Raw genomic sequence first — 25,934 nt, 5'->3', positions numbered from 1 at the left:
ATTAAATTACAGGATAATCCAACTTCAGTGGAAATGCCTCAAGATAAGGAAATGAGGCTCAGTAGTGTGTGTTGCCTCCATGTGCCTGTATGACCTCCCTACAATGCCTGGGCATGCTCCTGATGAGTCGGCGGATGTTCTCCTGAGAAATCTCCTCCCAGACCTGGATTAATGCATTAGTCAACTCTTGGTCAGTCTGTGGTGCAACGTAGAATGAGACCTAATGTTGCAGATGTGCTCGATTGGATACAGGTCTGTAATACAGGCAGGCCAGTCTGTAGAATCAATATCATGCAGACACATCTAACACACTTGAGCCACATGAGGCCTTGTATTGTCATGCATCAGAAGAAACCCAGGGACCACTGTACCTACATATGGTTTCACACCGGTCATGCTGGTGGATGCTGGAGGCAGCAGAACATTCTTCACAGCGTCTTTAGACTCTGTCACGTCTGTCACATGTGCTCAATGTGAACCTGCTCTCACCTTTGTGAAGAGAACAGGGCGCCAATGTCGAATATGCCAATCTTGGTGTTCTCTGGCAACTGCCAATCGCCCTGCATAGTGTTGGGGTATAAGCAAAACACCCACTTCTGGACGTTGGGCTCTCATACCACCCTCATGGAGTCTGTTTCTGACAGTTTGAGCAGACACATGGATATTAGTGGCCTGCTGGAGGTCATTTTTCAGGGCTCTGGTACTGCTACCCCTGTTCCTCCACTCATAAAGAACGAAGTAGCGGTCCTGTTGCTGGGTTGTTGCCCTCCTACAGCCCCCTCCTCATCTCCTGGTTTACTGGCCTGTTTCCTGGTATCTGCTCCATGGTCTGGACACTGTGCTGACAGACAAAGTTAACCTTCTTGCCACAGCTTGTACTGATATGCCAACCTGGATGAGCTGCACTACCTGAGCAACATCTGTGGGTTGTAGACACCGCCTTATGCTACCTCTAGGGGTGGGAACAATGACAGAATTCAAAAGTTCAATCAGTTCCCCTGAGGAGAGTTTTCCTGGGTTCACAGATGGGGTACCGTGGGAACCTCCAACTGTGACCACACAAACTCAAGTGACGTCGCCGGGATCGTCATGGGACCTCATATGTATTACGTTGGACTTGGGTATTTGGGGTTAATAAATTGGAGAAAAAGGGTTTTATTGTATTTTATTTTAAATAAAGGATTAGTTTGGTGTCTGTGTTTATTTATTTTCACTTACAGTATTAGTAATGGGGGGGTCTCATAGATGGCTCCCATTACTAATCTAGGGCTTAGTGGCAACTATGAGCTGTCATTAACCCCTTATATTACCCCGATTGCCACCGCTCCAGGGCAATCGAGATAAGCCGGGTAAAGTGCTGGGATTGTCGCATCTAATGGATGCGACAATTCTGGGAGGCTGCTATATTTACTCTGGGGGGGCCCCCCACACCTCAAAATATGGCCATCTATGTAACTCATGGCTGGGTTTATTTGGTGAGACAACACCCGGAACACGATCTTATTTAGGATGTAAAAATATTCCAATTTAGAATCCCTGGTTATCTGAGAATATCTGGCCAAGTCTTAGAAGATTGGCACCACCGCAATTGAATAACATATAATTGATTTTTATATTAACTCATAGATCTGACAGAATGTTTAAATGATCCTTTTGGTCTTTTTTATGAGGCACAGATAAATGTCAGTATATTAAAGAGATGCTGCAGTGTACTCTCGACAGGAATAGGTAAATAAAATTGTTAATACACAGATTAGAATGACAGAGTATAGCGCAAAACAAGCAGTTTTATATTTAGCCGCGTGAGAGAAACATATCCATATTTCTTAATTCAGGTGTTTATCTATTGTCTTTAGTTAGTGACATGTCAACAGAAGGAAATATATTTTAATAAACTTGGAATATTGTTTAAATAAGGAGGATCTGAATTTAAATATGAAAGTTAATCAGGGTTTTATGGCTGCTTCTGGTGCCAAAAAGCAATAAGCAAGCTATAATTACACTGTAAATAAACAAAAGGCTGCGAGAGCTGAAAGGATCATTTCACCATAGTAGGATCCTGTGCTGAGACCACTCGACGTCTTATAAAGAGTTGTAGTCAATCATTTGGTGACAATGAGAGCTTTTTTGTGAAGGTTTGTGTCAGATTCTGAAGTGAAAAATGTATTCTGTTTTCAGTTATTATTTTCTGCTAATTACAAAACATTTTTGGAGTAATTTTTTTATTAGAAGGATTTAGATCCTCAAATATGTTGTCTGGTACTTTAATATTGATCATCTATCCTTAGGGGCCCTTTGCACACTACGACATCGCAAGCCGATGCTGCGATGCCGAGCGCGATAGTCCCCGCCCCCGTCGCAGCTGCGATATCATGGTGATAGTTGCCGTAGCGAACATTATCTCTACGGCAGCTTCACATGCACTTACCTGCCCTGCGACGTCGTTCTGGCCGGCAAAACGCCTCCTTCCTAAGGGGGCGGGTCGTGCGGCGTCATAGCGACATCACACGGCAGGCGGCCAATAGAAGCGGAGGGGCGGAGATGAGCGGGACGTAAACATCCCGCCCACCTCCTTCCTTCCACAGAGCCGGCCGGGATGCAGGTTGGAGATGTTCCTCGCTCCTGCGGCTTCACACACAGTGATGTGTGCTGCCACAGGAACGAGGAACAACATCGTAACATCGGTCTTTCCCAATTAATGGAAATGACCGACGCTACACCGATGATACGATTACGACGCTTTTGTGCTCGTTAATCGTATCAAAAATGCTTTACACACTACGATGTCAAGAGCAATGCCGGACGTGCGTCACTTTCGATTTGACCCCACCGACATCGCACCTGCGATGTCGTAGTGTGCAAAGGGCCCCTTAGGATTGGTCATCAATACAAGATTGGTGTACATGTGACATCCAACACCCCCGTCGATTATTTGTTACCAATGCTATCGCCGGACGGATGTCCTCAGTTGCAGAACTGCTCAGTACAGCTCTGTTAACTACACAGTGGCCGTGGTTGGGTGCCGTAAAACTACTGGGTATCGAAGCTGGACACGTGGCATGAACTGTCCCTCTACACTTTAGAGGTACTGGCCTGCATTGCCAGTAATGTTTTTTGAAAGCCACTCTCTTCCGCTATATAAACCCACTCTTTACTCTCTCCTATGCAGGCTATAGTTCATTCTAAACTGACCTGTGATGGTGTTGTCTCTGGAGAAAGATGTGGTTATTTTTCCAGTGGATGAGGTGGAGTCTCTCTCTGGAGAAGAATTGGAGGTTTTTTTTGTTGAATCTGTCTTCCTTGTCTGTCTTCCCTTCCTCATGTTGTCTTTATATTAGTAATAAGACTAGTGTCTTGCTGGCCTGCTCACTAGTCAGGGCAAGTCCAGGATCAGCCAGGGTCTAAGAACGTGATTGAGTATGGGGTGGGGGGAAGGTCTAGGGTCATTAGGCAGCTCAGGTATCATCCACCTGTGAGTTAAGTGGTGACCTCTTTCCCCTCTTTTTATCGTCAAGGCCTTCCTTTACATCTTCCCTGGTGTACCCCTCCTCTTGCGCCACATGACTGGTGTTCCCCCGCAGCAGCATGACAGCTGATTCCCCTTACATTATTGCATGGAAAGTGAAGAAGCAGATTTGATTGACAGGAAAAGGGACTTATGTCATACAGGATGCTCACATTCAGGAGTGGACTGGTACTGAAATTTAGCCCTGGCATTTTAAAGCACATAGTCGGTCTCCACCTTGTTTCCCAGATAGGGGTCTCTATTAATATTACCATGCCTGGAGAAAATCAAGTTTTACTACTAGACCGTTATCGCCAATAATACATCTATATAAGACTTTACAATAATGCAATAACAATATTGCATAATAGACAAATACCACCAGATCATAACCAAATATTACCAGCATTTACAGTAGTGAGAATACCATCATACTGATCATTAATCACAGCCAACCACTGTACTAGGACTGATATTACCACCATACAATACCATACGGTATAATGGTACTAACAGTTCTACACCAGTGCTCTGAAGACCACATATGTGTATACATATCTGCATACTGTACAGGTTCTCACCAGTGGTTTGCGCACTGATTTTTGTCATTCATTTTCCCATTTCGTTTCCATTCAGCCCAGACCTTCCTGCAGAAGATATCTTTGGCTTACTGCTTTTCTAGGACCTTCCTCACATTCCCACATCTCTACCCAAGCCATATGACCTGTGCCCTACACCGTGCTCTTTCTGTGCCCTGTATAATGATACTATCATGACACATAGACAGACATCATAGACACAGAAGAGCATCTCTCCCAATTTTTCAAGACAGGGAGAGGGACATTTAATACAACACTTGCACAGTTTATCTGCCCCTTCTGAAGCCTATTAGTGTTCTCACCTTCTTCCATTGCCCCCATAGAATATGATGCCAATAAAAATGCCCCGACACAGTATGATGTCCCCACATTTCTACCCCTACAACTTATAATGGCCACACAAAAACAATGCCCCACAAGATTCCACACAATAAGATGGTCACTACAGACTTCCACATAGTATGATAGTGTGCATAGATCCCTACATAGTATGATGGTCACCATAGCCTCTCCACACAGTAATGTCAGCAAGCCACCCCACACAGTATAGTATCCCTCACAGCTCCCAATATAGCATGATATTCCATCAAAGCCCCCCATACAGTATATTATCCCCACAGCTTCCTATATAGAGTAAGCCTCTTACAAGCCCCCATACATTTGGCTGCTCCCCACATAGCCCCCTGCACAGTATGATGGTACCCACACAGTCCACCAATGAGTATAGTGATTCCGACTCAACCCCCATAGAGTATGATAGTTCTCACAGAACCCCCCAAACAATGACCACACAGACCCTCATAGAGTAGGATGAACCTCACACAGCTTCCAGATAGAATATGATGATCCCCACACAACCACCCAGAATATGATGATCCCCACACAACCACCCAAAAGTGAAAAAAAACCCCCAAAAACTAACAAAGAAACAACACAACAACAAACAAAATTATAGTCATCTAATTCAAAGCTCCTTCCACCACAGCCCTTGTCTCATCCTCTATATTGACCAGCAGTGGATGTTGGAGGTACGATGCAATGACATCCGCATGGCACCAGCTTGTAGCAGACCTCAGATGGGAAGTAGCCTGTGTCCTGGTGAAGCAAGTGATGGAGAATGGAGCCGTTAGTTCTGTATTCCGCCACAACTGTTAACACTACTGGACCATCTGGCATTTGACTTACTTGTCCAATGGCTCTGCTCACAGACTGTGTATAAACAGTAAATATTTGTAACTTCTATATTTTCATCGGATACTTTACACTCATTAAAGAAATTTTACTGTGCTGTCATTCATAACTGATCATCTTGGGAAAAGTATGATTGGTTAGTGAGAAACATATTAAACACATTTTCACTCTCTGTATATATGAATAACTATATTACCAGGGGGAAGTGACAGTGGCCAGTCACTAAGTGATGAGTTACCAGCCTGTCCTGTCTTGTCAGTGATGGAGAAGAAGATGCAGTGGTGACTGACAGCAAAGAAAATATTCTTGAAAACCCTGACAGACAGTCATAATATGTCCTCCTCTGCTGCTTCCTACATTCCATCTTTCCGCCTGAGGCAGCTCATTCACATTATGTCATTGCAGGAATACTTGTAATGGCTCCTCATAGCAGTGGTAGCTACAGGATCTAAAAAATGGAGATCCATGCTACTAAGAAAAGGGTTACTTAAGGTAAAAAATATAATGTGCAGAAAAGGTAAAGGCTATATATATATATATATATATATAGTAAATTACAAACGTGAGTGCACCCCTAACATTTTTGTAAATGTTTTACTATATCTGTTCATGGGACAAGACTGAAGATATGACACATTGATACAATGTAAAGTAGTCAGTAGTCAGTGTACAGCTTGTAGTGTAAATTTGGTGTGCCCTCTAAATAACTCAACACACAGTCATGGATGTTAAAACTGCTGGAAACAAAAATGAGAATACCCCTAAGTGAAAATAGCCAAATTGTGCCCAATTAGCCATTTTCCCACCTCAGTGTCAAGTGACTCATTAGTGATACAAGGTCTCAGGTGCGAATGGGGAGTAGATGTGTAAAATTTGGAGTTATCACTCACACACTCTCTCATAGTGGTCACTGGAAAACTGAACTGAACACCGGCGGGGTGCAGAGCCCCAGTTCAGGAAGACGCTTCAAGTTCACCTGACAAATCTGCCCAGTGAGGGAATCATCAAGGTTCCTCACTAACGTTAGTGCCAGGGGCACAGCAGCAAAAAGGGAACCCGGGAATGGGGATTGAGGTCTGACCCAAGAGGTTCAAGCTGCCTGCCATATGGGCCAAGACAGTGACAACAGGAGGGGACCCCAAAACGCTTAAGGCCACGGGGACCCACCAACTACAGACAGGTGCATGGAAGTAAAGTTAACCAGGTCACTACACCGCCACTGGGATCAAGGGAATACTGAATCACCTGAGGCCCAGATTGGTAGACACCAGCACCAGCCGAGTTGCAGCTACTTCAAACCAGTGAGTAAAGCACAAGTTAAACCACAGCCCCTGTTTGTCTGAATTCTTTCTACACGTCTGCATCACCATACTATAACCACCATCATCCTCCCCTGGGGCCTAGCTCTATTTGCGGAGAGACATAACATGCAAGCTGCCGAATACCACCAGCACCAGGAGTGAGAGACTTTGCAGCAGCGGCTTTCCCCATATAGTCGCATACCGCAAGTGGCGTCACGAAAAACATTTCCCTTTTTATTTTTCCCCTCTTTTAAGCGACCTCCAGGGTCACGGAACCGGGCAACGGCCACCCGTATCCTGTCCCCGTGATTCAAGGCCCGGGACCGAGTACCGTGAGGTGTGACATACTCACTAACACAAATTTATGAACAATATTTTAACGAAAAAGGCATTTTGGGTACATTGAAAAAGTGTTAGAAGTTTGAGTTCAGCTCATGAAAAATCGTAGCCAAAAAAAAAAAAAGGGCCGTGTTTCCATTTTTGTTCTGTGCATACAGTACATATACAGTCATGGCCAAAAGTGTTGGGTCCCTTGAAATTGTTCCAGAAAATTATCATGTTACAATTTACAATATTTTTGTTATACACGTTTAATTTCTTTGTGTGTATTGGAACAACACAAAAAAAAGAAAAAAAAGGCAATTTGGACATAATTTCGCACAAAACCCCCAAAAATGATCCATGGAAAATTGTTGACACCTTTCCAAAATTGTGGGTAAATAAGTTTGTTTAAAGCATGTAATGTTTCCTGAAGTTCAACTTTGGCAAGTCACAGGTGTGGGCAATATGAAAATCATACCTGAAACCAGATAAAAAGGGGAGAAGTTGACTCAGTCTTTGCATTATTTGTCTGTGTGTGCAACACTAAGCAAGGAGAGCAGAAAGAAAAGAGAACTGTCTGTGGACTTGAAAACCAAAATTGTTGAAAAATATTAACAATCTCAAGGTTACAAGTCCATCTTCAGAGATCTTGATGTTTCTTTGTATACGGTATACAACATACCATATATCAATAAGTTTACAACCCAAGGCATTGTAGCTAATCTGCCTGGACGTGTACAGCAGGGAAAATTGATGAAAGGTTGCAACGCAGGATAGCCCAAATGGTGATATAAACAACTCTAATCAAGTTCCAAAAAAATTCAAGCTGTCCTGCAGGCTCAGGGTGCATCAGTGTCAGTGCAACCTATCCGTCGACATTTAAATTAAATGTTATGGCAGGAGACACAGGGACATAAAAAGGTTAGACTGCAGTTTGCCAAAATGTATGTGAGTAAAGGCCCAGTCACACACAACGACTTACCAGCGATCCCGACAACGATTCCACCTGATAAGGATCGCTGGTAAGTCGCTGGTAAGTCGCTGGTGAGATGTCAAACAGTCAGACCTTACCAACGACGCAGTAACGATATAGGTCGCAGTAGCGACCTGTATAACGATCTCAGCAGTCACTGGGACCCTGTCACACAGCGTCAAACACAGCGATGCGTCCTGCCCAGCAGGACATTGCTTTTGAAGAATATGGTCCGGACTATTCGGCAACGGCTAGCGATCTCAAAGCAGGGGCCTAATCGCTGGTAGGTGTCACACATAACGAGATCGCTAAGGGGATCGTTACTGCGTCACCGAAACTGTGACTCAGCAACGATCTTGTTAACGATCTCATTGTGTGTGACGAGGCCTTCTGGGAAATCGCCTTATGGACAGATGAAACTAAGATAGAGCTTTTTAGGATAGCACATCATTCTACTGTTTACCGAAAACAGAATGGTTTCAGCGCGGGAGCGCCTGATACACATACTGTCAACACAATTACAGGTATGCTTTGTCACAATTCCTCCTCCTTTTTTACACATGACACTTTATTCATGTATTTATAAGGATTTTTATCATTTATCTATTTATTAGACTTTGTTGTGTCAGGTGCTGTTGATTACGGTAATAATCATGAACTTTGCTTTTATTGTGATTACATACACTGTACCTGTGTATCATGCAACTAACAGGTCTTTGAATTCATATACGGTTGTGTGATGTCCATTTTTTTTCAGCCTAGCGCTTTGTCTTATGCATATTTAATAAAGATATAATATATTTTTTTTATCTCTTTGTTCGTTTTTTCTTTATTTGGTTTCATGTTAATTCCGAATGGTCTCAATGTCCATTTAACCCCCACAACCATGGTTATGACCGTATTTTCCGGTGTATAAGATGACTTTTTAACCCCTGAAAATCTTCTCAAAAGTTGGGGGTCGTCTTATACGTCGGGTGTCGTCTAATATGGCAGTGCACGGTGCCGTAATGGCTTTACACACAATAAAATATATTCTCACCTCTCCTCCGTTCCCGCGGTGCCTCCAGCTGTTTCTTGCAGTCCGCAGGCACACATAGCGCTCCATGATAGCGTCCGGAGTGGCCGCTGCAGGATGACGTCATGGCTTTACTACAGTTGAATGCCTTACGGTGCCACAAAGCATTCAACTGCATTAAAGAGCTGAAAGTAGCGGCGGCCCTGTGTATTGGACATGCTTTACTGCAGTTGAATGCTTTTTAGCATTTAACTGTAGTAAAGCCATGACGTCATCCTGCAGTTTGTAGTAGGGGCTTTAATTATGCATTTATTACATGCACCTCTTTAACCATAGAATCTATGGGATCAGCAGCTTATGTAGACGTCCTTCTACATTGGAACAACAGTTTTGGCTTGGTCCGTGAGGAAGGCGACTAGTACCGGCCGAAACGCGTAGACGGTTTTTGTGTGTGTCTTGCAGCCACCATATGCCATGAATATATATATATATATATATATATATATATATATACATATACACACACGGTGGCTTAGTGGTTAGCACTGCAGTCTTGCAGCGCTGGGGACCTGGACTCAAATCACACCAAGGACACCATCTGCAATGAGTTTGTATATTCGCCCCGTGTTTGTGTGGGTTTACTCCGGTTTCCTCCCACACTCCAAAAACATACTGATAGGGACTTTAGATTGTGAGCCCCAATGGGGACAGTGTTGCCTTTGTATGTAAAGCGCTGTGGAATTAATAGCGCTATATAAATGAATAAATATTATATTATATTATTATATTTATACACACATATGGTGGTAGAGGGAAGTATTTGATCCCTTGTTGATTTATTTAAGTTTGCCCACTGACAAAGACTAGAACAGGCTATCAAATTGTATAAATTACATACTTTTTTTTGCATTTTGCAGAGAGAAATACCATATTTTTCGGATTATAAGACGCACTTTTCCTCGCAAAAATTTGGGAGGAAAATGAGGAGTGCGTCTTAAAATCCGAGTGTAGCTTACCAGGTCATGATTGAGAGGGGTCACAGGAGGCAGGGGCTCTGTGCGGAGGCCGACATAGCTGCTGTGTGTGGTGGTGGCCGGCGGAGCTGCTGTGAGCAGCAGTGGTCGTCGTCAGCCGGCGCTTCTGCTGTGGTCGTCGTCGGCTGGCGCTTCTGCTGTGGTCGGTGGCGGCTGGCGCTTCTGCTGTGGTCGGTGGCGGCTGGCGCTTCTGCTGTGGTCGGCAGCGGCCAGCGCAGCTGCTATGGTCGGCAGCGGCCGGCGAGGTACAAGCCATTCTGACGATGTCAGTGGTAAGGACTTCAAATAATGGTGCCCAGAGTATGCGCATGCGCAGATGGAGCACTTGGTTCAAAAGCTCCATCTGCGTACGAGCTTCCTCCGGGCACCATTTGTTTGAAGCACATCTTCAGAATAACCCATGCCTCGCCGCCCCCCTCACAGAACAGAGCCAGCATGGGGCAGAGCGGAGCCAGCACGGGGCAAGGCAGAGCCAGCATGGGGCAGAGCCAGCATGGGGCACAGCAGAGCCAGCATGGAGCAGAGCAGAGCCATCATGGAGCAGAGCAGAGCCAGCATATATATATATATATATATATATATATATGTGTGTGTGTGTGTGTGTGTGTGTATGGCACCCTGTCCCGCTCACCAATTAAGTAAAATCATTCTAAGGGGTACTTTGCACACTACGACAGGTGCGATGTCGGTGGGGTCAAATCGAAAGTGATGCACATCCGGCGTTGCTGTCAACATCGAAGTATGTGAATCCTTTTTACTACGATTAACGAGCGCAAAAGCGTAGAAATCGTATGATCGGTGTAGCGTCAGTCATTTCCATAATTTTGGAAGGACCGATGTTATGATGTTGTTCCTCGTTCCTGCGGCAGCACACATCGCTGTGTGTGAAGCCGCAGGAGCGAGGAACATCGCCTTACCTGCATCCCGGCTGCAATGAGGAAGGAAGGAGGTGGGCGGGATGTTTACGTCCCGCTCATCTCCGCCCCCCTGCTTCTATTGGTGTGTGACGTTGCTGTGACGCCGCACGACCCGCCCCCTTAGGAAGGAGACGGTTCGCCGGCCAGAGCGATGTCACAGGGCAGGTAAGTGTATGTGAATCTGCCATAGCGATAATTTTCGCTACGGCAGCTATCAAAATATATCACAGCTGCGACAGGAGCGGGGACTATCGCACTCGGCATCGCTACCATCGGCTAGCGATGTCGTAGTGTGCAAAGTACCCCTTATAGCCTTTTCCCTCCACTGATGCTCTCTCGATTATGCTACAAAACAAAACAAGAATCACTCACCTACAGTCCCCTGTGGCACTGCTTTCTTCCTATGTGTGCTGAGTACTTTCTAAATTGTGCAAGTGGTGGGCTGATGGCAACACGTCGCACATGCCAATGTCAGGGAAAGCACGGGCAGGAAGCTGAGATGATTTCCTGCTGCCTTTTTTTACAGTAAAGCCTGGCACGTCACTAAAAATGAGGGCAATCTGGTTGTCAGCTCCATGGAGCCTCAGACTCTACGTAACAGACCTGACAGACTTCAGTATAAGCAAAATTCCCCCTTCAACTTTGATAACTGATGCAGCTGGATTGGCGGTATGTCCACTCCTGGATAAAATGTAATAAAAAAAAATGTCCACTCAAGAACTGCTTTAGTTTTCATCACAGTCCACATATATACATTGTGGATTGTACTTTAAAAAATAAGCTACAGAAGTATCCTTCCTTACCATTATTATTATTACTAGAAGGTGGCCCGATTCTAACGCATCGGGTATTCTAGAATGTATTGTGTAGTTAATGCATGTTTTTTGTTATATATATCGATGTTGTTGTGTGTAGTTGCCAGTGTTTGTGTAGGGCACTGTAAATGTTGTGGGTGTTGTCTGGGTGGGGGTGTGTGTGAGAGCGGTGTTGTATGTGTGTTGCGTTGTGTGTGTTGCGTTGTATGTGGAGCGTTGTGTGTCTGCAGCGTTCTGTGTGTGTGGTGCTGTGTGTGTTGCGCGGTTTGTGTGGGTGTGGAGTGCGTGTGTGTGTTTTGGGGGAGGTATGTTTGTGCAGTGTGTGTGTTGCGCGGTATGTGCGTATATTTATGTATGCCGCGGTGTTTTTGTGTTGGGTGTCGTGTGTGCGGCGTTGTCTGTGTGTGGGTGTCTGTGTAGGGCGGTGTTTGTGGTTCCCAGTGTGTGTGTGGTGTGTTGTGCGGTGCGCGTGTGGCGCTGTGTGTGTGTTTTGGGGGGAGGTGTGCACCCCCATCGTGCTCCATCCCCCATGCTGCGCACCCCCCATCGTGCTCCATCCCCCATGCTGCGCACCCCCCATCGTGCTCCATCCCCCATGCTGCGCACCCCTCATAGTGCTCCATCCCCGATGCTGCGCACCCCCATCGTGCTCCATCCCCCATGCTGCGCACTCCCCATCGTGCTCAGTCCCCCATGCTGCGCACCCCCCATCGTGCTCCATCCCCCATGCTGCGCACCCCCCATCGTGCTCCATCCCCCATGCTGCGCACCCCCCATAGTGCTCCATCCCCTATGCTGCGCACCCCCCATTGTGCTCCATCCCCCATGCTGCGCACCCCCATCGTGCTCCATCCCCCATGCTGCGCACTCGCCATCGTGCTCCATTCCCCATGCTGCGCACTCCCCATCATGCTCCTTCCCCCATGCTGCGCACTCCCCATCGTGCTCCATCCCCCATGCTGCGCACTCCCCATCGCGCTCCATCCCCCATGCTGCGCACTCCCCATCGCACTCCATCCCCCATGCTGCGCACCCCCCATCGTGCTCCATCCCCCATGCTGCGCACCCCCCATTGTGCTCCATCCCCCATGCTGCGCACCCCCCATCGTGCTCCATCCCCCATGCTGCGCACTCATCATCGTGCTCTATTCCCCATGCTGTGCACTCCCCATCATGCTCCATCCCCCATGCTGCGCACTCCCCATCGTGCTCCATCCCCATGCTGCGCACTCCCCATCGCGCTCCATCCCCCATGCTGCGCACTCCCCATCGCACTCCATCCCCCATGCTACGCACCCCCATCGTGCACCATCCCCCATGCTGCACACCCCCCATAGTGCTCCATCCCCCATGCTGCGCACCCCCCATCGTGCTCCCTCCCCCATGCTGTGCACCCCCCATCGTGCTCCATCCCCCATGCTGCGCACCCCCCATCGTGCTCCATCCTCCATGCTGCGCACCCCCCATCGTGCTCCATCCCCCATGCTGCGCACCCGCCATCGTGCTCCATCCCCCATGCTGCGCACCCCCCATCGTGCTCCATCCCCCATGCTGCGCACCCCCCATCGTGCTCCATCCCCCATGCTGCGCACCCCCCATCGTGCTCCATCCCCCATGCTGCGCACCCCCCATCGTGCTCCATCCCTCATGCTGCGCACCCCCCATCGTGCTCCATCCCCCATGCTGCGCACTTCCATCGTGCTCCATACCCCATGCTGCGCACTCCCCATCATGTTCCATCCCCCATGCTGCGCACTCCCCATCGTGCTCCATCCCCCATGCTGCACACTCCCCATCGTGCTCCATCCCCCATGCTGCACACTCCCCATCGTGCTCCATCCCCCATGCTGCGCACTCCCCATCGTGCTCCATCCCCCATGCTGCGCACCCCCCATCGTGCTCCATCCCCCATGCTGCGCACCCCCCATCGTGCTCCATCCCCCATGCTGCGCACCCCCCATCATGCTCCATCCCCCATGCTGCACACCCCCCATCGTGCTCCATGCCCCATGCTGCGCACCCCCCATCGTGCTCCATCCCCCATGCTGCGCACCCCCCATCGTGCTCCATCCCCCATGCTGCGCACCCCCCATCGTGCTCCATCCCCCATGCTGCGCACCCCCCATCATGCTCCATCCCCCATGCTGCACACCCCCCATCGTGCTCCATGCCCCATGCTGCGCACTCCCCATCGTGCTCCATCCCCCATGCTGCGCACCCCCCATCGTGCTCCATCCCCCATGCTGCGCACTCCCCATCGTGCTCCACAGTCACACATCAGACAGTATACACGCACACATCTGATCGCATACACTCACACCCCACTTCTCCCTGTGCCCTCCGGTGGGAGGTCCCAGCAGCTGTGCTGCACCTCGTGCTCCTCTGCCTTCTGCCGACACTCACAGATCCGATCGCATACACTCACACATCAGAACACACGCACACATCCGATCGCATACACGCACACATCCGATCGCATACACGCACACATCCGATCGCATACACGCACACATCTGATCGCATACCCGCACACACCCACACACACACACACACACACACACACACACACTGACGATATCGCACATACGCGCTCACACACTCACAACATCCAGAGTTACCACTTGCTTCCGGCCATGTGATCCTCCGGCAGGTCCTGGAAGGTCACTGCACGCACAGTATCGCCGCCGAGAAGTAAACGATATCACTGGATGTTGTGAGTGTGTGGATGCGATCTGATGTGTGTGTGAGGTGTGTGTGAGAGTGAGTGAGTGTGATCTGATGTGTGTGTGTCTGTTCTTATGTGTGTGCGCGTGTGTGTGTTCCGCCGCTGCAGGACCTTGATGCGCTCACCTGCTCCCGGTCGGCGTCTGGTGAGTATGACTGCGGGGTCTTCTTTCTTCTGTCTTCTCTCTTCGGGGGGTGCCCGCTGCCTATAATGAAGTGTCTTGCAGTGTCTTTAACTCTTTCACCACTGCATGACACTTCAATATTGACCGCAGCGTATGCCGACTCCCTGCACATGTGTACCGGGAGCCGGTGTTCGCTGGTAACGATGAAACACATCGGGTAACTAAGGGAACCGCTTCCTATAGTTACGCGATGTGTATCATGGTTACCAACGTGTGTCGGGGGCGAGCGGGCAAGGCGTCAGCGTATGCCGGCTCCCTGCACATGTGTACCGGGAGCCGGTGTACGCTGCAGCGGGGCTAAGCGGGCGAGGCGTCAGCGTATGCCGGCTCCCTGAACATGTGTACCGGGAGCCGGTGTACGCTGGAGCGGGCGATGCGTGCGGAGGTCCGGGGCAAGCGGCTAATCCATGCGGGGGGCGGGGCCAGGCCGAAGCGAGCGGCCAATCCGTGGAGGGGCGGAGCCAGGCCGAGCCAAGAGCGGCTAATCCATGCGGGGGGCAGGACCAGGCCGAGGCGAGTGGCCAATCCTTGGGAGGGCCGGGCCAGGCCGAGCCCAGCGGCCAATCCGACAGTTGTCACTTTTATGACACTGTCACGGTGACACTGTCACGGTGACACAATTTTGGAGCAAGACAGACAGACAGACAGAATAAGGCAATTATATATATAGATTATTATTATATTACCTCTGCTTTTGCCATATCAAGAGATGTGTAACTTGAGATCACCAGCTTTGAAACAAAAAAATTACTTTATGGTAATCTGTTGGGCAATATCTATGCAAAGACATGTCTCTTTGTTGCCACGCAATGCTTGTAATGCGGGCTTCACACGAGACGATCTATCGTATGATATGTCGTCGGGGGTCACTGTTTTCATGACGCACATCCAGCATCGTTTGCAATGTCGTTTCGTGTGACACCTACGAGCGACTCAGAACGATCGCAAATCGGTTACAAATCGTGTATCGTTTACACGTCGTTCATTTTTAAAAAATCGTTTATTCTTCTTTGCGCCGGTTGCTCATCGTACCCGGGGTAGCACACATCGCTTCGTGTGACACCCCAGGAACGATGAACTGCAGCTTACCTGCGGCCGCCGGCAATGCTGAAGGAAGAAGGTGGGTGGGATGTTTACGTTTATGTTTAGCAAATGCTAGCAATGTCGCAGTGTGTAAAGCGGCCTTTAGTCGTAAAGATAGGTATGACCATACCACGCTCGTATAAAACTGCTTTCACATATGATGGATATAAAACAATTACACTGTACATTTTCTACAGCTGGTGAGAAACCAATCCAATATTTATCTAATGTTAGGCTATTAGATTGTTCTAAAGCAGGGGTGGGGAACCTTTTTACTGCCGGGGGCCATCTGGAAATTTCTACGAACCATCGGGGGCCGCACAAAATTATCAATGTGAAAATTACCCGGCTACATTTGGTCAAGCAATTAATTAACTCACCCCTATTGTGGTGGCCAGAGATGCTTCTCTTTGGCGCAGCGGTTAATTTTCGGTGATATTGATCATGTTGCTTCTCACAGCTGCTTTTCCAGGATTGTCTTGGTCTGGAGCAGTCAACTCTTTGTGATAATAAGATTGGTAAATCATATACATCACAACTGACACTGGGACTGCTGTGTATATATTACATCACAGGAGGGGCTGGGGGCATATACATCACATAGGAGACGCTGGAACTACTGTATATACATCACATAGGAGACACTGGGACAGCTGTATATATTTATTAAAGAAGATGCCCCAGCATCTCCAATATGATGTATATGCCACCAGCCCCTCCTGTGATGTATATGCCCCAGTGTCTCCTCTGATGTGTATGCTCCAGCCCCACCTGTAATATATACATTACAGAAGACAATGGGGCATATACATCACAGGAGGGGCTGGGGGCATATACATCAAAGGAGGGGCTGGGGCATATATATGCCCCCAGCTCCTCCTGTGATATATGTCCCCAGTGTCTCCTGTGATGTGTATGCTCCAGCTCCACCTGTAATATATACATTACAGGAGACAATGTGGCATATACATCACAGGAGGGGCTGGGGGCATATACATCACAGGAGGGGCTGGGAGAATATATACGTCACAAAAAAGGCTGAGGACATGTACATCACTGGGAGGCATAGATATGGCTTTGGAGCGCAGACAGCACTGGGGGACACAGATAGCAATAGGGGGGCACGGATAGCAATAGGGGGGCACGGATAGCAATAGGGGGGCACGGATAGCAATAGGGGGGCACGGATAGCAATAGGGGGCACGGATAGCAATAGGGGGGCACGGATAGCAATAGGGGGGCACGGATAGCAATAGGGGGGCACGGATAGCAATAGGGGGGCACGGACAGCAATAGGGGGGCACAGGGGAAACTGACAACACATGCAGAGCCCAGACATTGCACTGGGGGATGGGGAGTACACAGCCCTGGGGGAGGGGGGAGTACACAGCCCTGGGGGAGGGGGGGGCACACAGACCTTGTGGAGAGGGGGGACACACAGACCTTGTGGAGAGGGGGGGGACACAGACCTAGGGGAGGGGGGCACACAGCCCTGGGGGACACACAACCCTGGGGAAGAAGCACACAACCCTGGTGGAGCAGACACAGAGGGAGCAGGCACACGGCAGCTGGGAAATAAGCACATAACCGCACAGTGTGAACGGGCACACAGCACAGTTGGAGCGCACACGGGGGAGCGGGCACGGGGGAGCTGGCACAAAGAAGCGAGCACGGAGGAGCGGGCACGGGGGAGCTGTAATGGAGAAGCGGGCAAGGGTGAGCGAGCATGGGGGAGCGAGCACGTGTTAGCTGGCACGCAGCACGGGGGGAGCGCTCACCTAGTTGAAGCCTTCAAACTGCTGCTGGGCTTCTGTGGGACGGGGCGAAAGTGTTAACCCCGCCCACAAAATAAGTCCTGAGGACACACGCACTGACCAGCGTTCAGTAGTGAACGCTGAATGCGCGTCCTCGTAGCGCGCATGGGGATTTAAAGGGCCGGCAACCGGCAAGACGCGGCTGCCGGCAGAGTCCCGGGGGCCGTAGAAAAGGTCTTGGCGGGCCGTATGCGGCCCGCGGGCCGGAGGTTCCCCACCCCTGTTCTAAAGAGACTGCGAAAATTTGGTCACTGAAGAAAAGAAGATATTGGCCAGTAATGAATGTGGGGAAAACAATAATAAAAAACTAAAATGTCTATCTTTATGATTCTTGCTTTCTTGTGTATGGCAACTGTGGTTTACACATTGGTTAGAAAAGCGGCATTCACGGTGAATCTCAGAGTAAATCTAATGCGGGCGTCACACGAGACGATCTATTGTGCGATGCATCGTCGGGGTCACGGTTTTCGTGATGCACATCCGGCATCGTTTGCGACGTTGTCCCGTGTGACACTTCCGAGCGACGCTGAATCGGTCACAAATGGTGAGTCATGTACACGTCGCTTATTTTTAAAAAATCGTTTATTTTTCATGGCGCCAGTTGTTCATCGTACCCGGGGTAGCACCGTGTGACACCCCGGGAATGATGAACATAGCTTACCTGCGTCCCGTGGCACCCGCCGGCTATGCGGAAGGAAGGAGGTGGGCGGGATGTTAACGTTCCGCTCATGTCTGCCCCTCCGCTTCTATTGGCCGGCGGCTGTGTGACGTCGCTGTGACACCGAACGTCCCTCCCCCTTCAGCAAGAGGATGTTCGCCGCCCACAGCGAGGTCGCTCAGCAGGTAAGTACGTGTGACGGCGGTTTAACGACTTTGTGCGACACGGGCAGCTATTTTCCCGGGACGCACAAACGATGGGGGCGGTACGATCGCACATGCGATCGCACAATAGATCGTATCGTGTGACGCCCGCATAAGAGTTAACACTTTTACTTACCTCTATAGCCACACTTATGTCTGGTGAGCACAATTCCCAAGTACGAAGGCCATGCAGAACCTTCAGAAAGGCATTGGGCCGTATTCTGATAAACTGCTTTTCCTCAAGCTTTTCCAGCTTCTCTAAAATTATGTGAAATTTCTGGTTATTCTTTAGAACAGGAGGAATCCTAGAAAGCAGCATTATAAACCTAAAAAGTAGAATATATAAGAAAAGTTATTGCAAAGGCTGTTTTCTCACAACTGATCTTACCCAAAATGTGCAGAAGTGATGTAAAGGTACTGTTAGATATCACTAAGGAAGGCAAGATATTTTATTCTAAATATTTCAGGTTAGGATCTGAGAATGAACATTTTAAGAGGATAAAGCCTAGACAGACTAATATACAGTATATATTATTGATAGGAATACATACACAATATCTACAGCAAAACAGATACACAATGCTAATATTTCTTTGAGAAAAGTCAGCCAAGTCTTATCTATGTGCATATGGGGAACTTGATCAAAGCAAGGGAGTTCTGTGGCCCATTGCGCTCCCTTTACAGGAAAGTAACAAGATGCAAATGAGATTGAAAAATACATATAAGGCCTCATTCACATGTCTGTGTTTAAACACTTTTAGGAAAAACAATTAGCACTAATGTAATCAGTGTTTTGGATCAGTGGGTCAACAGTGTGACCAGTTTTACCATCAGTGTTTCTATGGATGGCTCATTAAAAGGAAACTGTCAACAGGTTTTTGCTACTTCATCTGAGAGCAGCATGAAGTAGGAAGATCCTGAATCCAATGATGTATCACTAAAGCCTGCTTTACATGTTACGATTCTGCATACGATATCGTATGCGATCGTAACCGCCCCCATCGTATGTGCGGCACGTTCAATTTTGTTGAATGTGCCGCACAAACGATTAACCCCCGTCACACGTACTTACCTACCATACGACCTCGATGTGGGCGGCGAACATCCACTTCCTGGAGTGGGAGGGACGTTCAGCGTTACAGCGACGTCACACGGCAGCCGGCCAATAGAAGTGGAGGGGCGGAGATGAGCGGGATGTAAAGATCCCGCCCACCTCGTTACTTCCGCATAGCCGGCGGGAGCCGCGGGACGCAGGTGAGCTGCAGTTCATCGTTCCCGGGGTGTCACACACTGCGATGTGTGCTGCCTCGAGAACATTAAACAACCCGACGTTCAATTTTTAGGTTTTGAACGATGTGTATGCGATCAACGTTTATTCGTTCATTCGCAATCGCACGTAGGTTTCACACACTACAATACTAACGATGCCGGATGTGCGTCACTTACGACGTGACCCCGCCGACACATCGTTAGATATATTGTAGCGTGTAAAGCCCGCTTAAGGAGTGATTTGTGGGGCCATTTCCACCAACCATTTCAAAAGTGTGACAATTATTGTGGCTATTAGGGTTAATCCACGTGCAGACCTCAGGCATTGCAACCCACGGCTAAGACCCTAAGGTCCACCTCAAACTTCTGCTGCAGATTCCACTTAAAATACACCATAGATTTTCCTCACATGAAAATCCTCCATGTGAATGGCCCCTTACACATCAGTAGTGTTATCTGTGATTGATCCAGAGAGATCTGCACAATCATCATTTTCTTTGCTTGTCAGGAAACAAACCAAGTGATAGCAATAGCATGACAATCCTTTAAGCTGAAGAGAACCTGCTTCTAGAAAACCAGTTAGTTTTGGCTTTCCTGCACATCACTCTGTCACCCATGTAAATGAAGATCCTTTTGATAGAACATGTGACCAATACAATATAAAGTACCAGTGGGTGCCATAACAAGAACGTAGTAGAGATATTTCAAAACAGGTATTTCTTTTTAATCCACTTGAAAAAATATGTTTTTGATGATGCAACAGGAACATAATGTGAAACACTGTGACAACACCTTTATTGGAAAACTGTCAAAATTACAAAATAGCATTTTTTTTACATAACATATAGTGTTAATATCTTCTGACTTTTCTACAGTGTTATCAGTAGGCACAAGTCAACATAATCGTAAGATGTGTGTAAATCAACACTTGCGCCATGGACAACATGTCTCTCTAGGGCAGGAGGATCCAAACGGCTAACAGTGGGAAGGTACATTACATTGCCAATCATCGGAGCCCATCGGTTTGAAATTGATGGCCTATCCTAAACATATCTATTAGCTTGAAGAGAATAAAATATACTTTTAATTCATAATTAGTTAAAATATTCAGGGGCATAAATCTATACACACAGTGCAAATACACAAATCCCAGATACAAAAAAAATCACAAATACATATAAAATAATTTGTTTAGATCTCACCCAATCAGTAGTCGAGACCACTTTCACTATAAGGATTCAACTGGGAACTGCAGGACAGGTGATAATATGATAAACCCTGTCGTGCCCCATATATAGCTCCCGCCCTTACAACTGCAGTACCCTAGTGTAGAAAAATATTACTCCAAAATATGGGCCCTCCCTATGCATTTCTTACAAAATAATATGGATTCCTCAGGGGAGTAAATAATGGGAAAGAAAAAGGGTAACAAAACCTGCAGTAGCAGGTAGGATGTAAAGGGTTAGCAAGGTGGTGCCCAACCCCCAATAATAGTATACTGTGTCTGAACTCACCATATTTAAGTGTCCCGCCTAATGAGAGTCTGTGGTCATTTCCGGGTTTGTGCGATGTGGTATCCATTGCGTCAGATCCTTGTATCAGATCAAACACTCAGAGCGTCCGGCGTTGGGGTTGATCACTACCTTGCTAATCCATTATATCTTGCCACTGCAGGTTCTTTTACCATTTTTCTTCCTCATTATTTACTCCCCTGAGGATTCCCTATTATTTAGGAAGAAACATGTAGGGAGGGCCCATGTTTTGGGGTAATATATTTCTACACTATGGTAATGCCCTTGTAATGGCGGGAGCCGCACAAGGGGCACAACAGGGTTTAACATATCTATTGCCTGTCTTGCAGTTCCCAGTTGGATCCCTATGGTGAAAGTGGTCTTGACTACTAACTGGGTGAGAGCTAAGCAAATTATTTTATATGTATTTGTGTTTTTTGTATCTGGGACTTGTGTATTTGCACTGTGTGTATAGGCTTATGCCCCTGCATATTTTAACTAATTCACAGGTCTACGACTAAAAAGCTGTTTGATTAATTTCATCTAATTTCCATGTATTCTGGTGTGCTGAAAATGAAAAAAATATTGAAATAAATCCTGGACGTCAGGATTTGCCACAAAATGCAAAATTCTCTTCAGATTTAGTAAATTTTTCATAATTTTTTTTCTTTTTTTTTAGGGTTTTGAAAGTCAAAATTACTATTAATTAATTCACATCAATGCATTGAAGATATATAATGCCAAAAAAATATAACTTTCAAAGAAAAGAACTTTCAGAGTGAGCTAATGAAACCAGCATCAACATTTTGCAAGCTGAATGAGCGGGCTCTGACATGCCCGGGCTTGTTTCAATTGTTTTATCTTTGTTCTCGTCTGTTCACACTTTTTAATCTCAGTTCGTGTTAGCTCTTCATATTCAACCGTGTTTCCCAAAATTAGCATTATTGCTCAGTGGAAGTGTATTAATTCGCCTGACAGTTTCTGTTACATTTGTGGTGAATATACAGTGTTGAAGCAACAGCTGAATATTACAGACTTTGTGAAAAAAGTATACTTCGCATATTTTGGACTAAAGCTTGGCGATCAAGATAAAGCTTGGGCACCTCATAAAGTGTGCAAACGGTGTGTTGAAGACCTCCGAAATTGGTTCACGGGTAAGAGAAAAGCTTTCCATTATGGGATTCCTACGGTATGGCGAGAGCAAAAGAACCATAGTGACGATTGTTACTTTTGTTCATGCGATGTGAAAGGGCATAATTCAAAATGGAAGCATTCCATTTCATACCCCAATATTCACTCAGCAATTCGTCCCATCCCCCATGGCACAGATATACCAGTACCTAAGGCCCCTGCTACCTTGGAAGAGATAACTATGTCCGATGAAGGTGGAGTCATACCTGAACCAGATGAATCAAGTTCTGACTTTGAAGATGATACAAGACCAAAATTGTTTTCCCAGGAGGAGATGAATGATTTGGTAAGAAACTTAAATCTTCCCAAAGATGCTGCTGAGTTACTCGGCTCAAGGCTCAAAAGCAAGAATTTATTGTTGCCGGGAGTGTCTTTTTCATGGTTCAGACATCGTGAAGACGAGTTTGTTCCTTACTTTGCCCAGGAAGATAAGTTGATTTATTGCATCGATGTTGAAGGTTTGATAGGTCAATTCAAAATCCAATATGATTCAGCGCAATGGCGTCTTTTTATAGATTCTTCAAAAAGAAGTCTCAAAGCAGTTTTACTCCACAACGGCGGTTTTTATGCTTTCATCCCTATAGGTCATTCCGTACAACTCAAGGAAACCTACGAGAACTTGGAATTGGTTCTTCGTAAACTTAAATATGAAGACCACGGTTGGCACGTGTGCGGGGATTTGAAAGTCTTGTGCATGCTGCTCGGGCAACAAGCTGGGTATACCAAATACTTTTGTTTCTGTGTCTATGGGACAGTCGAGACCGACAAAATCACTGGACCAAGAAGAATTGTCAGCCGAGGGTGCTCACAGTTGGTGAAAAAAATGTCCTCCGAGAAACTTTGGTTCCTCCCCATAAAGTTCTTCTACCACCTCTCCACATCAAATTGGGATTGATGAAGCAATTCGTAAAATCACTTCAAAAAGATGGAGAATGCTTCAAATACTTGGTCGCCAAGTTTCCAGGCCTCTCGGAGGCAAATTTGAAGGAAGGTGTGTTCGTCGGACCAGACATTAGAAGGCTTATAGCTGATCAAGAGTTTATCAATACCATGACGCATCCTCAAAAAGAAGGGTGGATTGCATTTAAAGAGGTCGTAGAGAAATTTTTAGGCAATAACAAAGACCCTGACTACAAACAAATCGTCAGACGAATGCTGAAAATATTCCAAGCTTTAGGTTGCCTGATGAGTTTGAAAGTTCATTTCCTCCATTTCCACCTTGACAACTTTCATGAAAATTTGGGAGCTGTGAGTGAATAGCAAGGTGAACGATTCCCCTATTACATTAAAGAGATGGAAAGAAGATACCAGGGAAGATGGAGCATTACAATGATGGCAGACTACTGTTGGACGCTTCAGAGAGACATTACAGATGCTACTTACAAGCATAAATGTACCAAGAGAAGCCTCACAGGGAAGAAGAATCGATTTTAGTGTGTGTTAGAAAGCTCATTGCAGTTAAAAAAATGATTTTCATGAAACATTTGTAATAAAAAATTAATTTTATGAGTCTATTTTAATTTATGTTGAGGTATTGTCTTATTTAACATAGTTACTTAAATTGTCAGAAAACGTGATGTCCTATGACAAAATGGAGGTCATTTTCAGATTCAGCGCACTCAAAAACATAAAGATTATGTGGAATAACCAAAACAGCTCTCGAAATATTTTTTTTTGCAGACCTGTGTTATGAATTAAAAGGTATATTTTATTCTTTTCAAGCTAATCGTCATGATATAGAGGGAATACTGGTTTTCCCATATGGTATTAGGCTATGTGCGCACGTTGCGTACAGTCAGTGCAGAAATTTCTGCAGCGATCTGAAGAGCACACGTGCGCTTCAAATCGCTGCAGAAAATGTCCGTAGTGAAAAAAAAAAAAAGCCGATTCCATGCGCTCTGACTGCAGCTCCTGCCATAGACAGAGCAGGGGCTGCAGGCAAAGCGCACGGAAGAAGTGTCATGTCACTTCTTAGAACGCGCGCTTCGGGCAGCAGCCGAAGCGCTGCGCTCTAATACGCCACGTGCGCACGGCCCCTGCACAATCTCCATAGATTGTGCATGGGACACAGGACGCATGCAGTTACGCTGCGCTACAAAGCACAGCGTAACTGCATGTAATTACGCAACGTGCGCACATAGCCTTATACTGATACATTTTTTCTAAATATTCCTATCGTAAACATATTATCAATCCTGTGATCCTGGAGCATCCCTATCATTCTCTGTACTTGTGTATTTAGTACTATATCATGATCAGCTCTGCAGATTATTAATGTTTGAATTTCTTATCATTTTTTAACATTTCTAGATTTCAGTGCATATGAGCTTACATCAGAGGCTGAAAATCCATCATAATTCATGTGACAATAATATTTGATTCATAAACTGAATGAAATACCTATCCGGAATATCACTGCATGTCACCCAAAAAAATCCACAACTAAGAAAAATAATCACGGACCTTTTGGATTATAACAATATAAAACTTACTATTTATTGAATAAATTTAAAACTCTTATAAATTACCCATCCACCGTCACACATGTAGGTCTACCCAGCCTAATAATTGTCAACCATCAACTGGGGCATCACCAAATAAAGGCACCTCAATTTATACCGACCAGTAATTACACATGTCAGTACATCCCAACACCACAGATAAAGATGGTACGTCCCCTAGCTGGCTGGACACCAAGATAAAATTCACTAGCTATAAATACCAATCTATCAATAGGTATAGAATGGGATAAAGGGTTGTGTAGAGGGTAATAACAGTCAAACCCTATATTGGTATGCCTCATCAGAGGGCATTAATTAGGAGATCTATGATAGATATTGTTGCCTCAATTGCTGTAGTAAATATGTATTCCTAGATAAATTGAGAATTACCCCGGCACTAGTTATATCCCACATCACAGGCCCAATACTCAATGGCAATAATTCAATAAACAGCAGGACTAATAGTTTACTTAGCCTGATGTCCTATAGGTAATGGATGAGGTCATCAAGACTTGATATCATGTAAATTAATTAGATGTTATAAAAATTAATCCTCCATATAATGTAAGAAAAAGTTGTTACAATTTAATCTTGAACTAATTTGGTTGTCATTGCAATTAAATGCAATATAACTCATTTTTCTACGCTTTTCCCCACTTGGTAGTCATCGGGTTCATCAGGAGAAAGCTAATACAAGGATAGATATCGCTAGTATATCGCTAGTCCACAGTCACTATATACTCCCATCACACAGATGTAGCGCTGACAAAATGCATGGATAATTGCGGATACATGCTTGATAAGGATACGAACACTATGCAGAAAGAGGATCCAGAAACATGTTTTGACGATTAATTTGGCGGCCTCGGATTCCTTGAAAGGTGAATCGATCACTCCGGTGGCAGTACATTTTTTATCACATCATCGTGGCAGCCCACATGGGATCCGTGTTTATGGGCTACAGAAGTGTAACACCAAGGCTAGGGGGGGCACCTGTACAAGGTGGCTTCACCAAAATGAATCGAGATAGATCTTCAGACTACACTCTGTGGCCCCATTGGGGCTGAATGAGGAACTTCTCTTTACCGGCTTCCTTGGTTGACTTGTTTTCCTTATTATCTGTT

General features: G+C 46.4%; 1 protein-coding gene across 1 annotated transcript in view; it reads right to left on the bottom strand.

Moving 5' to 3' along the window:
- The window catches only part of CCDC60 (coiled-coil domain containing 60), a 380,115-nt gene that overhangs the window by 12,489 nt on the left and 341,692 nt on the right, over positions 1 to 25,934 (bottom strand). Inside the window, exon 13 of the mRNA XM_075341855.1 lies at positions 18,475 to 18,664. Within this exon, the coding sequence (XP_075197970.1) occupies positions 18,475 to 18,664 (190 nt within the window). The remainder of the gene's footprint in view (positions 1 to 18,474; positions 18,665 to 25,934) is intronic.

This window comes from Anomaloglossus baeobatrachus, chromosome 1, assembly GCF_048569485.1.
Source record: "Anomaloglossus baeobatrachus isolate aAnoBae1 chromosome 1, aAnoBae1.hap1, whole genome shotgun sequence".
NCBI classification, from domain to species: Eukaryota; Metazoa; Chordata; class Amphibia; order Anura; family Aromobatidae; genus Anomaloglossus; species Anomaloglossus baeobatrachus.
Note: the sequence above shows the minus strand (reverse complement) of the source record. Positions and strands in the feature narration are given on the sequence as shown.